We start from the raw sequence: 15,802 nt of genomic DNA, 5'->3' as shown, positions 1-15,802 counted from the left end.
GATTAGTAAAATAGCAAGAAGAATTTATGATCAGATTGTCAGTGTTTTCAATTGTCATGTGTGCTTCTTATTTTCAAGAAAATTAAAAACAAAGCTCTATCTAAGCCTTTGGAGGAGAGGCATAGGATCAGGAAAGTGAGATGCAATGAATCCTGGAAATAGAAAACAGGGGAGAGATAATGTGGATACTGTGGATACAGCATAAACTAGTTAGTGTATGCTTGACCAGTGGATACTGGAATATGGTTGATGAAGAGGTGATCAAGGAAGGAGGGAAGAATCCAAAAGAAAGCCAAAAGAGAGGTGAGATCTGTGTTGTGTCACTAAAGAGGTCTCATGTCATTGAGGTAGACCAAGAGGAAAGGTGTCCATTGAACATCAGACTTCCTCCTTTGCTGTTCCCCCGTCTAGACTTTCTCCTCACTCTCCATTCCTTCAAAACAATGCTTGGATAATACTTAGATGGTTTTCCATGTCCTGTTGTGCCCTGTACTAAGCTCTATTCCATACAGTTAGAAGATTGTTGGTATTCTCCTTGGAAGCTGGCCCAGACTGCTGCCCCAGTCTTCTGTCTCCAGCATACAGTGTCTACATACATGACTAATCTATATCCAACTATGAATGGGATCCTACACTGTTTACCCATAGGTCTGGATCTGAAGACAGTAACCCTAAAACAGATTTTCTTGTTTATCTTCAGATTTTTCTTTAAAAAGAACTTTGGATTTCCAGGTTGAGTGGTAGCATTAATGCCTTTGGTTAACAGCCTTCTTTCTTTTTTTTTTCTTTTTTTTTTTAAATTTTTTTTTATTTTATTTTTTTTTAGTAAATTTTATTAAATTATAAAAGTTTCCATTTCCGCCCCCCCTCCCAACACCCTCCCACTCCCCCAACTACCCCCCTCCTTCCCCTCCGTCCCCCAGGGCAGTCAGGGTTTCCTGCCCTGTGGGAAGCTCCAGCTCCCTCCCCCTCCCTCCAGGTCCAGGAAGGCGAGCGTCCAAACAGACTGGATCCCCAAAATCCAGCATATGCAGAGGAAACAGGTCCCAGTGTCATAGTCAATGGCTTTTCAGAAAGACCCCGGGCCAGCCACAGTCAGAGAATCCGGCTAGATCATGTCCTCGTTCAGTCCCAGTCCGACTGGCCCTGGTAAATTCTCATCAGATCCGTTCCCTTGTATCAGTGGGTGATAGCATCCCTTGCAGTACTGATTTCGTCTTTCATGTTCCTCCTCCTTCCGCTCCCCCTCCGGACCTCGGGGGGCTCAATCCGTTGCTCCAATGTGGGCCTCCGACTGCATAGCCGTCCTTCGCCAGACGAAGGATCTATGGTGATAAGCAAAATATACATCAGTATGGTCATGGGCCACGGCCGATTCAGGCACCCTCTCCTCTGTCCAGAGAGCAATCTGGGGGATTTCTCGTTGGACCTGGGATCCCATATATAATCAAGTCTCCTGTAAACCCTAAAATGGCTCCCTTAGTTGAAATATATTGTTCCCTGATCCCATATTCATCCTACCTCCCTCCCCCCCCATCCCCGGCCACCAAGCTTTCCCCGTTCCTCCCCTACTCCCTTCTCTCTAGCCCTCTCCCCCTCCATCGACCTTCCCACCCCCCCATGCACCCGAGGTTACCTGGGACTCTTGTCTATTTCCTACCTCCTGGTGGATAGCTTCTTTCTATCTTGTCCTCTGAACGGTGACTTTGCAAACTTTCCAATCAAGAGATGGGATCATTTTCATTACTTTGTATTCTCTTTTGCCAGTAGAATGGAGGAAGGAAAGCGCTGATTCAGTTTGCATTTTAGTTCTCAAAAGTCTTGTCACTCCACTGTTCTTTTCTGGAGTCATGTCACCTACTGGTGAATAATCTTGAGTGATTTTAATGAGAGTTGAATTATTACAGAGGCAAAAGTCTACTTACGCCATTAGACATCACTCTGGACTAGGCTTACTTGTCTAAATCCCAACCAGAGCAGCATGTGGGACCTTTATAATGCTTTACACTTGTTAAATATTTTTCATGCAGTTCTGGAATTTCTTACCTTCTTTTGAATGCACAATATGATTGCTTCATATGAATGCATACCTCTTTAAAAACTCTTTTCTTATTCCTGTTTCCTCCATGGAAAAAATAAGAAACTTTTGTTTGTCAAGATTTAAATTTAGTCTACATATCCATTCTCCACAAAAACTAATCCTATTTATGATTTCAGTTACATGCAATATATATATATGTGCGTGTGTGTGTATATATATATATACATATACACACACACGCACATATATATATATATATATAACCTAATAGTTCATAGGCATACATTTATAGCTACTATCAATTTATCTGCATTTGCAATGTCTACTCAATGAATTTCAATTTTAGATTAAACTGAATTATTCTGATTCTATACGATGATACTTCTTACCCTATTTCCATTTCAGAATTTATTATTCTTGAAGATAATAGGTTACATTTACTTTTCGCTCCATTTTCTTTTCATTGAGGCTTAACTGTAAAAGTTGGATTAAAAAGTATTTTTTAAATGAATTTGTATTTCCATTCTTCTATTTGATAGCATTTAAATTGTTTTTGGCTAGCTTTGTGCAAATATCTGATAAAAAACAACTTATACAGGATTTTCTTTGATTTGTAGTTTCCTAAGCCTCAGTTCATAGTTGATAGTCCACATGTGCTTGGGTAAATCATTGTGGCAGAGATGATACATGTGTGTGTGTTTGTGTTTGTGTGTGTGTGTGTGTGTGTGTGTGTACATGCACATGTATTTGTTTAAGTGCACATGCACGTTTGCCATCATATGTATATGCCAGCAGTTTACTCCTAAAAAATGAAGCAGAAACAGAAACATACCACAATGGACTAAGAATGAGGTACTGCCAAACCAAGGAACTACCACCAGTGATCATTTTTTTTCATCTAAGTTCCAACTTAACTCCAACTCCTAGTTTCTAGAATGTAGCAAAAAATAACACCAATATCTGAAGATTGATGTTTTATACATGTGCTCATAGATGACAAAAAACAACCCTGGGTCACAGTTATTCATCCATCACAAGTATTTTCAGTCTGTTCACAAGTATTTCAATCACTATCAGTAGAAAACTATTGCTCTTAGTCTTACTAACACAAGTGGGTACTATTTGAATTATTTACAATTTAGGAGACAGAGAGACAGTATGCTCATAAACAAGTAAACAGAACCTTTAAATTAGATAAGGCAAAAAAAAAAAGATACTGGTATAAGTGCATCTTTGAATTCATCTTATACCGAGATAAATGAAAAGAATTTGTAACCACTCTCCAGAATGAAGATGTAAATGCTCCTTGCATTACAATCTATGAAGCAACTCATGTGGAGGACAAAGGAGGACACTTTAATAGCAAAAAGAGGCAGCAGACAGCTCACAGGCTGTGCCATGGAAGGAAAGTTAACATGGCCACCCTATACGTTAGGCTATATTTAGAAGCCTCTGTGTTTGAAATGAAATTCTCAACCCCAAACCACCAAAAATATGGGGAAGATTAATGCCAGAATAGTGCAATTCAGTCTACAAACAAATATTGACTAAGAAATATAGTATTATCACTTTCACAACTGCTTTTCTAATAGTATTATTTGTGATGTGACTACCATTATGACTCTACAATCATTTAAAAATGTACATAGACATGTAAGACCATTTATTTATTCCCAAAATAGTACTTAATTTCTAAACAAAGCATTGCAAACAGTGAATTAAGAACAAGTATACTTTTTTCTGAGGCTATGAACAATAAGTTAAGATAATTTATCATTTCATAGAATGAATATTAAAATGTGACTGAGTGGGTGCAGATGAAGAATCTGGTGAAACTCAGTACTCATTTATAAAACTCAATAATAAAAATGATCTAGGGGAAGAAATGGAATTTCATGTAGTTAGCAAACATAGGAAGACTTGCTTAAGTTTGTAATATTAGAAAGCTCAACTTAAAATTTGGCTATTATTTTATACTGGTCTAATAAATTGGTCTAATGAGCAAATACTGGAAAATAGGGTATATGTTAAATAACAGTACGAACATGAGGCTCTCTAGGGTCCCTCAATGCAGTGAGGTTTGAAGCGGGCATTCCTTGGGGCTTAGTTCTATAGTGCTTAGTTGTAGGGCCCTGTCTTCCCTGTTCCTCGAGGCCACAAGCACAGGATGCAAGAATTGTTTACGCTAGCCAGTTTAGCTTCCCCTGCTCATTCTGCTAGCCGGAGGGAATTAGTGCAAAGCCTTGTTTCTGTCATTGCTATGATAATTTCACCTGCTAAGAAAGTCCTCACAGGCGCCCTAAATCTCCTCCCATCTGTCTGTCAGGGTTCCCAGCTTGATACCCCCTACATGGAGGCTCCGGAGCTGGCACCATGGGACCAACACCCCTCTTCTCACTCCCAGGTAGGAGGGGGCTCTCGTCCTCTTGCCTCCAAGTATATAAGCCTACATGTGCTGAATAAAGATTGACATTTACTCTTTGGGCAAATGATCTGGTCTCTCTATGTGTGTCTATTCAACTCCTAGGATATTGATCCAGACTCGTGGTCCGGTATGGGAAGCGCACCCTGTACCAGGAGAATGAGGTTTCACAGAAAAGCGAGGGACTCTTAGTCAAGTTAAATGCTGACATTTCTTATAGCTCATGAACTTATAGATATTTTTTCTCCAGAGAAGCATGTTTTGATGCATATATACAAAGATATTTGTCATGTGCTTGTTAGTAATAATAGGGAGCTTGAGGCAACAAATGGATGGAGTATGTATGTGTAATAGTGTGTTATATTTCAAAACAGTGCCTAGTTAGATCCAGAAGAGCAAAGATTTAAAAAAAGCATGTTGCTGACTGAATAAAGTATAAAGGAAACTTGGAGCAAAATCACACATTTATTACTTGGAAGGCTGAGGCAGGAGGAATGTGACATTGAGGTCAACCTTGGCTAGGTACCAAAACTAAATTCCCAAGCAATGAAAAGCAAGAAGAAAGAATAAAGTCTACAGGTCAATAATATGTATGTAAATGAAACATACAGGTCTAGGAATTAACAACTGAAGGAAAACACAACTAAAATATTGAAATAGTGTTCTGAGGATGGGAGAGAATGAAGAACGGCCTGACAAAGAAAATGAATTTAAAAATAATAAAAACCCCTTTATAAAGCAAAAGAATAAAATGTAATTTAGTAATGGGCACCACTTCAGAGATAAAAGGAAATATTCATTTCCAGGAGATAAGGATGTGATTGTAGAAACGAACCAGCAGGAACACTGGAATGCAGAGATACCATTTGAGGTTGAGAAGTAACATGAAGGAACCAAATCTAATACTGTCCTATAATGGTTGAGATGGAGGAAGGGCCGATATGGGAGCAGGGAAGAAGATATCTTAATTAAGGAAGCCATTTTAAGGGTGACAAGAGACTTGGCTCTAGAGGGGATCTCAAGTGTCCACAGGATGTCCCCAGCTAGGACCCTGGGCAGTGGAGGAGAGGGTGCCAGAACTGGCCTTGTCCCATAGCCACACTGATGATTATATTGAATATCACCATAGAACATTCATCCCGCGATGGCTGGAGATAGAAACAGAGACCCACACTGGAGCACTGGACTGAGCTCCCAAGGTCCAGTTGAAGAGCAGAAGGAGGGAGAAGATGAGCAAGGAAGTCAGGATGGTGAGGGGTTGGTCCACCCACTGAAACAGTGGGACTGATCTAATGGGAGCTCACCAAGGCCAGCTGGACTGGGACTGAACAAGCATGTGATCAAACCGCACTCTCTGAATGTGGCTGACAATGGGGCCTGACTGAGAAGCCAATGATAATGGCACTGGGACTTATTTCTACTGCATGTACTGGCTTTTTGGGATCCTAGTCTGTTTGGATGCACACCTTCCCAGGCCTGGATGGAGGGGGAAGGGCCTTGGACTTTCCACAGGGGGAAGGTAGGGGTGAGTGGGGAACAGGAGGGAAATGGGAGGAGGTGGAAATTTTGAAGGGTATTATTTTTAAAGCAATAAAAAAAGCACAAAAATTTAGCAGTGACAGTATGGGTAAAGAGAGCCACTTCTACAGAGTGATCATAAAAGGACTTTTTGGACTAGGAAATAAATGTGAGCAGAGACCCACAGGTTCTGAAGAGCCAGCCATGGGAATGAAGGACCCCAACTTCATTGGGGTCACAGTTAAAACTGTGGTTTTAACTTTAACTACAGTTATAACGCTCTGCAAAGGTTTTCAGATAGCAAGCTCCATTAAGGCCTCCGGAGTCAGGACCTCCAGAGTGCTGAACAAATAACAGGCTTAATTCAAGACCTCCAGAATGCTAAAGCAAAGACACCTGAGATTAGAACGAGGACAGCCTTATCTGGCAGCAGGACAGGAGATTTATGAACTGACATGAGTAGGAACAAAGACTTCAAGGGAGGAAGAGAGGATTGCGAGGCCTGAGTCACGTACAGAGCGAGCCTCTCACGAGTCAGGGGCTGTGCAAATCAGACATCTAGTCGCCAGCCAAGCTAGGAAGGCAGGAAGAGATAAGAAAAACAGGTAGCACAGCCCCCTCCTTGGTATCCAGGTGGGTCTGGACAACCCCCTCCTTGGTATCCAGGTGGGTCTGGACAACCCCCTCCTTGGTATTTAGGTAAAAGGTCAAGAATGTGCCACTCAGCTTAGCCTTATTTGAACTGACCAATGAAATGAAAGCTTTTCTGCTTCTGTACCCGCGCTTTTGCTCCCCTATAAAAACCCCTCATCCCCAACCTGCAGGCGCGCAAGCCCTCCGAGAGACTTGTCGCCCGCAGGCACCTGTGTATCTCCAATAAACCTCTTGCAGTTTGCATCCGGCTGCGTGCTTTCGACTGGTCTTTGGACATGGGGGTCTCTCCCGAGGGAAGACGCCCAGCGGGGAGTCTTTCATTTGGTGCATTGGCCGGGAAGTTGAGGCCCCTATCCCAGAGACCACCGAATCACTGTCGGGAGGTGAGGTGAGCTGGCCAGAATTCTATGTTCTATGTTTTATGTTCTATGTTGTATGTCCTGCGTCGTTTGTGTCTGATTGTTGCGCTGCGAATTTGAATTTGTACGATTCAGCTGGGTCGATTTGTATTTGGCGGGCCTTGGAGAGGAGCTGACGAGCTCAGACTTTCCCCCCCGCACCCCGGGAGACGTCCCACGGGAATTTGGGAGCTCGAATTTTCGGGCTCATTTGTCTGAACCCACGACCAGAGTTGGACTTTTGTCCGAGGTACGAGGTTCGTTTGGGGGGCCGAGGTGTCCGGAGCCTCTTTGTAATAGCCTCCGTTTGAGCAGTGTGTTTGATTGTCAGTCTGTTCTATTGTGCAGCATATGGTTTGTCTGTTTGTTTAAAGCATCAGAATTAAGGTATCTGGAAGAAGGTACAAAAAGCAACGGGGAAGAAAAATCCCTTAAGTTCAGTGCAGGAGGAATTTGAAAAAACAGCAGAAAAAAAATGAGGTAACTGAAGGCGGGACTATGAGGACAATGGGGTACGGGAAACTGTGGCTTCCGTCCCCTCTCCATCCACCTGCGTACCCGCTGATAAAGACTTGGGGCAGCAGTCTCGTAGGGAGGCGGGGTTTGATCGTGTCTGACAACTGTCTTCCCTGTTCTTAAAGAGCCACAGAGTTTTTGAGGTGATTCTCGCCTAATTTTGATGGGAGAGCTCTATGCCTGGCTCTCATATGTATGTTTGAAATACTGGGCAACCGTTGCAGTGGCTAACTGACACGGAGTTGGGCCAGGCGCGGTGGCGCACACCTATGGTCCCGGCTGCTCGGGAGGGAGATGAGGTGCAGAACAGCACCGGAGAGTGCTGGCTCGTCCGGGAGGCGTGGCCATGCTAACCAGATGCTGGCGGGAATTTGCTGGGGTCCGCAGAGGCGTCTACGGAAAGCCAGGTCGCTGTGGCGGCTTGGGCGGGCTAAAATGACTGACATCAGAGGCTATGTGTCCCGGCCTTCTGGCAGGGTTGCGGTTTTCGGAGGACCTTTTCTGCACCTGAGCACGGGCTGTGCGGAAAGCCGCGTTTCCATAGCAACATGGGCGGGCTCATTCAGGGTGCACAGATCGCCGGCGGAAACGCGCAAGGCCCGGGCGGGGCCATGCCTTTGTTTGAGCGCGCCACAGTGGGCCGTGCCTCAGAGGCGGAGCTGTCGAAGCCGCCACCGTCTGCTGTTGGTTACCCGTATCCTAGGTAACAGAGGCGGACTTATCCTCAGGCAACGGATAAGATAAGATAAACAATGCTAGACTTAGAGGCTTTTTTTCATCTGAATAGCAGAGCTGAAGAGATGGCTCAGAGGTTAAGAGCACTGCCTTCTCTTCCAGAGGTTGTAAGTTTGATTCCCAGTGACTGTGTCATCTTAGGACTCCAGGCTGGGAACAGGAAAACGGTTTTCTCATATTTTTGGAGCAATAATCTCATCTGTGCCAGATTTAAAACGGTTTAATTCTAAGGCCTTCTGTATTGGCACAGGCAAACAAGATTTGCTCTTTGAAACAGAGACATGCAGGTCTCTAAGTTCAAAACCAGCCTACTTCCAGTACTGATTGTGCTAAATTTTTACCCTGAGATTTTTAATACTCTTAAATATTAATTTGGGAGGAGAGTTTTGTTTATGTTTTTCTAGGAATGCTGACATACATTTGGGTGCCAGCAAGACTGACAAGAGAAATAAAAAAAAAAAAAAGATGACCCGGTAGATGCTGAATGTCCTGCTTTGGAAGATTCATATGGAGGCAGCAGAGATGACCTTCAATCTCTTATCTCTTACTCTATTTTGCCTTTTCCTTCCTTAGGAATGGGTGGGAACAGAGATATTCTTGGCATGCTGTGTCTAGGTGGAAGTGCTGTATGTCTTTGATTGGTGTGCTACATGCCAGCTCAAATGAGGAGGGACAAGGTCTTTGTGGCACAGGCCTTGACAGCCTTGAAATGTGTATCCTCACCCCAAGTTTGGCTCTCAGCCTTAAAGAGCTCTTTCAGATCCTATGGGTTATAACTATTATAAATATCTGTCATCATTTATAGGGGCTGGTTACAAATTATTGTCGGTTAATGTTAAAAAAAAAATTGCTGGTCTCAAATGTTTCGTACTGGTATGTGCTGTTCTTGTTTAAAAATTATCATTGGTTAATGTTTTATTTTTTTTTAAAAAAAGAGCCTATCGCTGATCTCAAATGTTTCACACTGGTATAGGATTTTATATGCTGTTCTTGTATGCCGTTCTAGTTTAAAACATAGCCATATATCCCCACTGAGAAAAACCACAAGAAAGACTTTGGTAAGAGTTTTTATGTTGTCTAAAAGCAAGAGAAATTTTTGCTATGTTGTCTAAAAGCAAGGAAAAATTTTGGTTTAAAAATATGTGAACAGATGGGCCTTATCTAGGTCCCCATGTATGTTTTTAAGGTCAAACTTAAAGCAGGTGGGGAGCAGCTGACAGTCCATCACCGCAGGGCTCTGCCATCTATGTTTCTTGAGCATTTAAAGGAGGCTTACAGGCATTATACTCCCCATTGACCCTCAGAGGTTGTCTTGGCAGAAGGAGGTCAATGGTACCTATGGCCTTTATAGGACAGTCAGCATCAGATATTATGGTTAAAAAGAGTTACAGGATTTAATTAAGGAGGCAGAGAAAATGTTTCATAAGCGAAAAACTGAGAAAGAGAGAGAAAGAGGGAGAGAGATGGAGGCAGAAGAAAGAGGACTGGAGGGATCATAGACAAAAGGGAATTTTGGCCGCAGTGGTAGGAGAGAAAGGAAAGATAGGAACTAGACAGATAGGGAACCTGGGCAACAGAAGATCAAAGATGAACATGGACAGGCTCCCCTTGGACAAAGGACGATGTGCTTATTGCAAAGAAGAAAGGAAGGGACTCTAAGGTACTGGCCCTAGAAGAAGATGATTGGAGGGGACGGGGCTCACACTCCCTCCCCTGCGCCTAGGGTAACCCTGACTATGGAGGGGACCCCTATGGATTTTCTAATGGACATAGGGGCTGAGCACTCTGTGCTATAACAACCATTGGGAAAGCTAAAGAGTAAAAAGACTATAGTAATCGGAGCAACTGGACAGAAACAATATCAGGGGACCACCTCACGAACTGTAGATTTGGGGAAAGGACAAGTGACTCATTCCTTCCTGGCTATCCCCGAGCGTCCTATCTCTATTAGAAAGAGACTTGCTAACAAAGCTGAAGGCCCAACCGGGTTTACTCAAACCAGGCTGGAGATGATTAAAGCCTTTTTGTTGACTGAACCAGTGACCTTCGCTCCCCCTGCTGTCCTCCATCCCGCTACCGAGCTGGTGTACGGATGGCAGCTGTTTCATGATCGAAGGTAAGCGGAAGGCGGGGACAGCAAAGATGGATGGGAAGCAAATGGCGTGGCCTCCCTGAAGGACGTTGGCACAAAAAGCCGGACTTGCGGCTTTGATACCAGCTCTACGAGTGACAGAGGGAGAAGTCTCAGCATCTACACTGGCAGCAGGTATGCTTTTGCCACTGCTCATATTCATGGAGCAATATACAGAACATCTGCAGGAAAAGACATATACTTGTCCAAGACACCAAAAAGCTTGAGATGCTGTGGCTGAAAGAAAATCAGACGACAGACTCTCTGTCTTGGCAGAAGAATTAGTCAAAAACTGCAAGGACTGTGCTATGATTAATGCAGGACACTCCATATATGCTCCTGGGAAGAGGCTCAGGGGCGATTGGCCTGGAGCCTATTGGAAAGTATATTTTGCAGAAATTAAGCCAGCCAGATATGGCAACAAGTACTTATTAGTTTTTATAGATACCTTTTCAGGCTGGGTAGAAGCTTTTCCTACCAGGACTGAGACAGCCAATGCGGTGGCTAAGAAGATCAAAGAAGAAATCTTCCCAAGGTTCGGGATACCCAAGGTAATTGGATCTGATAATGGACCTGCATTTGTTGCCCAGGTAAGTCAGGGACTGGCCGCCCAATTGGGGATTGATTGGAAATTACATTGTGCTTACCGACCCCAGAGTCAGGACAGGTAGAAAGAAAAAATAGAATTCTAAAAGAGACCTGCGGAAATGACTGGACAGCCCTCCTTCCCTTTTGCCCTGTTCCAGGTTTGGAATACCCCAGGGCGATTTAAACTCATCCCTTATGAGATCCTATGTAGAGAACCACCACTGCTCACTGGGTCGGGTAAAATGTGTAATCCTGATGTTATTCTTTCTAGACCTTTATTTTCCCTGTCTAAAGGTCCTTGAAATGGAGAGACATCAGATCTGAAAACAACTGAAAGAAGTATGCATCTCTGCCTGGATCCACGCCCCCCACATGAAGCGAGCTCCTGAACTACCCAAACTACAGTATCCAAGGCTTTTGACAAAGCTACCAGTCAAAAGGCTTGGGTTTAGAGGACTAATCATAGACGGACTCTTACTGAGGTTATGTAATGAGACTCTAAGGGCCCTAAGACTCCTGACACCTGGTACTTGGTTCCTGGTTTAGATAGATGATGGGTTTATAGTACAGGTTTGATGCCTTGCATGTCAATGTTAATTTTTGATGATACCAAAGATTACTGTGTGTTTGCACAACTGGTATGAATTTGATAGAGAACCCATTTCTCTGACACTAGCAGTAATCCTGGGCCTTAGAGAAACTGCCGATGTTGGGGCAGGTACTGCTGCCCTAATACAGGCCCCTCAGTACTTCAATGTATTAAGATTTGAGGGCTTTAGAACAATCTGGTTCCAAACTCGAAGAGTCATTGACTTCCCTCTCAAAATGGTCTTACAGAAGGGGTTTAGATTTGTTATTCTTAAAGGATGGAGGATTATGCGAATAGATCTCCCTGGATGACTACTTTGATATCCTCCCTTATGGGACCACTCCTAACTTTGCTTCTGCTACTAATATTGCCTTTATTAGAAAAAGAACAGGTGCTGTTCAGGTTTTGATGTTGCACCTCCAACACAATGTTTTTTTTAGGGTCAAGAGGATACTGAAATCTAGTTCTATGGTTAGAACTAGGCACTAAAAAAAAAAAAAAAAAAAAAATTGGGGAATGAAGGACCCCAACTTCATTGGGGTCACAGTTAAAACTGTGGTTTTAACTTTAACTACAGTTATAACGCTCTGCAAAGGTTTTCAGATAGCAAGCTCCATTAAGGCCTCCGGAGTCAGGACCTCCAGAGTGCTGAACAAATAACAGGCTTAATTCAAGACCTCCAGAATGCTAAAGCAAAGACACCTGAGATTAGAACGAGGACAGCCTTATCTGGCAGCAGGACAGGAGATTTATGAACTGACATGAGTAGGAACAAAGACTTCAAGGGAGGAAGAGAGGATTGCGAGGCCTGAGTCACGTACAGAGCGAGCCTCTCACGAGTCAGGGGCTGTGCAAATCAGACATCTAGTCGCCAGCCAAGCTAGGAAGGCAGGAAGAGATAAGAAAAACAGGTAGCACAGCCCCCTCCTTGGTATCCAGGTGGGTCTGGACAACCCCCTCCTTGGTATCCAGGTGGGTCTGGACAACCCCCTCCTTGGTATTTAGGTAAAAGGTCAAGAATGTGCCACTCAGCTTAGCCTTATTTGAACTGACCAATGAAATGAAAGCTTTTCTGCTTCTGTACCCGCGCTTTTGCTCCCCTATAAAAACCCCTCATCCCCAACCTGCAGGCGCGCAAGCCCTCCGAGAGACTTGTCGCCCGCAGGCACCTGTGTATCTCCAATAAACCTCTTGCAGTTTGCATCCGGCTGCGTGCTTTCGACTGGTCTTTGGACATGGGGGTCTCTCCCGAGGGAAGACGCCCAGCGGGGAGTCTTTCAGGAATATATTTGAGAAGTGCCCACCAGACACACAACTTGGCCTGTTCTGAAAGCTGAAGAGAGGCCAGTGCAGCTGTTGTGCATCAAACAAGCTTGGTAGGGCCAAGAGGAACAAGAACCAGAGGCTAAGGCACATAAAGCCTTTGGAGTTCATTCCAATTACAATGAGAAATCCTGAAGGGGATTAAGCAGATGTTAACAAGATCTGGTTTACATTTTTAATTTCCCCAAGTTTACTCTGCTGCTCTGAGCATAGGATGGATTAGCAGAGGTCAACAGAAGGAGCAGGAACTGACCAGGAAGCTACTGCCACAGGCCAGCCATAGTCGTGACCATGCTGCAGCATGCTGTAGCCACAGCAGTGGTTATGTAGAGAGAGTCCAAAGGTAACTTGGAGGTTGAATTGTCTGAAATTCCTGATGGACAATATTAGGATCTGAGAGAGAAGAAAGAATAAATCTCTTGGGTTCTTAGTTTTCCACTTCCTGAGAGAGAAAGTGTAACTGAGCAACAGATTGTGAGAGAAAGTCAAGAATTCCTTATCAGAAAGCCTGTCTGGTTTCTTGGAAGGTTCAGAATAAGGAATGAGATGAAACATAATCTTTAAACTCATCAGTGAATAGACAAGGTAGCTTTGGAAGTGACTTGTTTCAGCCATTGGAAAGATGAGGCCAGCCAAATAGTAGCCGGGGAGATGGCAAATAAGGGACTCTGTTCAGGGTCTTAAGGAAGACTGTTTAAAAGGAAAAAGAGAGATAATTATGGGAGGCAAACATGGCTGAGGTGGTATGAATAAACATGAATAAATGGTATGGTTTTCCTGACTGGAAAATCTCAAGTTGTCAATTCTACTAAATGTTGCCTAGAATGCAGTAAGGATAGAATGAAAAGGCGAGTTTATTAATTTAGCAGCTTAAGTTGCAGCTAAAATTGGGCAGATAGCTCCAGATGAAACCTATTTACACTATGGGAGAGATGGGGCTGGATGAACTGACGAACAAAATATAATATATATACATAATGGAAGCTTACTTGGCTATAAAAAGAATAAAATTACGTTGCTTGAAGGAAAATAAAGGAACTAGATATCATTGTGTCAAGGGAACGACTCATTTCAACAAGGACATGTTTGCACAGTTTCCCTTATGTGGGAGCGAGGCAAAAATATAGGAACATAAAACTCAAAGGAAGGCCTGTGGGACTAGGGGAGGGGAATGGTATATGGTAGAGACAGATAAAGTAGAACAATAGAAGGTGTGAATATTATCAAAGAACATTATATGCCTGCATGGAAACGTCATTTAAAATTGTCTGTGCAATCAACATAGGGCAATAAAATTTGTCAACCCCCACAGACGTTCGTTCCGTAAGGTCCTTTACACATTGGCTCTTAAAGCCAAGCATTCTCTTTCTTCCAACTGTATTTATTCCCTTGTTCTCCCAGGCCAGCTAGAATGGAGGTCGTTAGTTTCCTCAGATAGGCTGATTATAAAGCCTCCCATGGCAGGTTGATAATTAGTATCTTGTAAAGCCAATCCTCTTAAAGTACTGGTTCAATATGTTGGAAGTAGAGTCTGAAATAATAAAAAGGTTTTGTTTATTCTAGTTTTTAGCCCAGCTATGCATTTTCTTATTTATGTAGAGTTGTTCCAGGCGTTATGCTATTTAAGAAGCTGAGAGCGGAAGTCTGAATTCTTAGTGTCATAGTCATGATTCAATTATTTGATAAATCAGTGGCCTTTACAAGCAGACCCCAGGACATTATGTTAGATGAATGCAGGGTCCTATACAACTTTTCTATCTGAGCTTCTCATAGTAAGTCTTTTCTTGCTAAATTCTCTCCTGTGTGGCTCCATGCTCTCTTCTGTTATATAATTTCTTACAGTATGTTTTCTCATTCAGTCCAAGCTACATTAATGTCTCTTTCTTTCAATCTTCTGATCGTCTTTGTTATTTATATAATATCTATTTAGCAATTGGTTATGTTTGATTATTAACTGAAGATAAATCTGAATGTTTTATTTTTATTTACCTAATAATTGAGCACTTGCTTGTACCCACACAAACACACAGACATATACACACACAGACATGCACACACACATACACACAGATACACACACAAACATACACACACATATACACACACATGCAAACACATACATACTCATACGTACACACACATGCACATCCACACACATGCACATAAACACACACACACTAATGTTTTGATTAGGAGTTTATAGGGCTGTTTAGTATTTCAGCTGTCTGTGATATCTAGATTCCTACTTATAAACAAATTTCTTCTATCCATTTGGTTTCATTATGTGTCAAAAATTTCCAAAATCAATAAGCCCATTTTCTTCTTACCAAAAACATACTCTCCAAAACTGTCTGGGAAAACAGAGCATAAAGCTTGCTTCACTTTTGGAAATCTGTAGTTGTGCACACCAGCTTTAGAGCTCTCTGGTATTTGCAAATTTTACAACTGAGGTCATATCAGCCTCTCCAATACTCCCCCCCCCCAAAAAAAAACCATTTCTCTGTGAAAATTTAAAGAGATATTTATGAAAAGCCTCTAAATAGAGGTGGCCAACACAGATTATTATTGATTACAAAGCAACTAAGTCCCAAAAAGATTTGTAACCTTGGTGGTTTATATCAAAGTAATTATTTGACTTAGTGTAGGCATAGTGGTAGTTTGAACAGATGTTTCCAGTATATCTCCAGCATTTGAGTAGATAATCACCAGTCAGTGGCTGATGCGGAGAATAGGAGGCATTATAATCTTGCTAGCAGAAGCATTTCACCAGGGGTGGGGTCTGGGGATAGTTTTGAGATTCGAAAAGACTCATGCCATTTAGAGTATGAGCTCTGCTTCCTGCTTGTGGTTGGGGATGTGAATGAACTCTCAGCTGCTGCTCTAGGTA

The 15,802-nt window shown here is 42.8% G+C and overlaps 1 protein-coding gene across 1 annotated transcript; it reads left to right on the top strand.

Annotated features, from left to right (window-relative positions):
* The first annotated feature begins 7,843 nt into the window (after nucleotides 1-7,843).
* LOC148120518 (uncharacterized) lies at nucleotides 7,844-12,799 on the top strand. Its single transcript, XM_087911455.1, has 3 exons — nucleotides 7,844-9,342; nucleotides 11,275-12,531; nucleotides 12,565-12,799. Exon 1 carries the CDS (start codon nucleotides 7,844-7,846, stop codon nucleotides 8,291-8,293), a length of 450 nt encoding a protein of 149 aa, XP_087767581.1. The 3' UTR covers nucleotides 8,294-9,342; nucleotides 11,275-12,531; nucleotides 12,565-12,799.
* The last annotated feature ends 3,003 nt before the right edge of the window (nucleotides 12,800-15,802 follow it).

Source organism: Myodes glareolus, chromosome 11 (genome assembly GCF_982192425.1).
Source record: "Myodes glareolus chromosome 11, mMyoGla1.1, whole genome shotgun sequence".
Lineage (NCBI taxonomy): Eukaryota > Metazoa > Chordata > Mammalia > Rodentia > Cricetidae > Myodes > Myodes glareolus.
The sequence above is the reverse complement of the archived record's forward strand: the minus strand, read 5'-3'. Positions and strand labels throughout refer to the sequence as shown.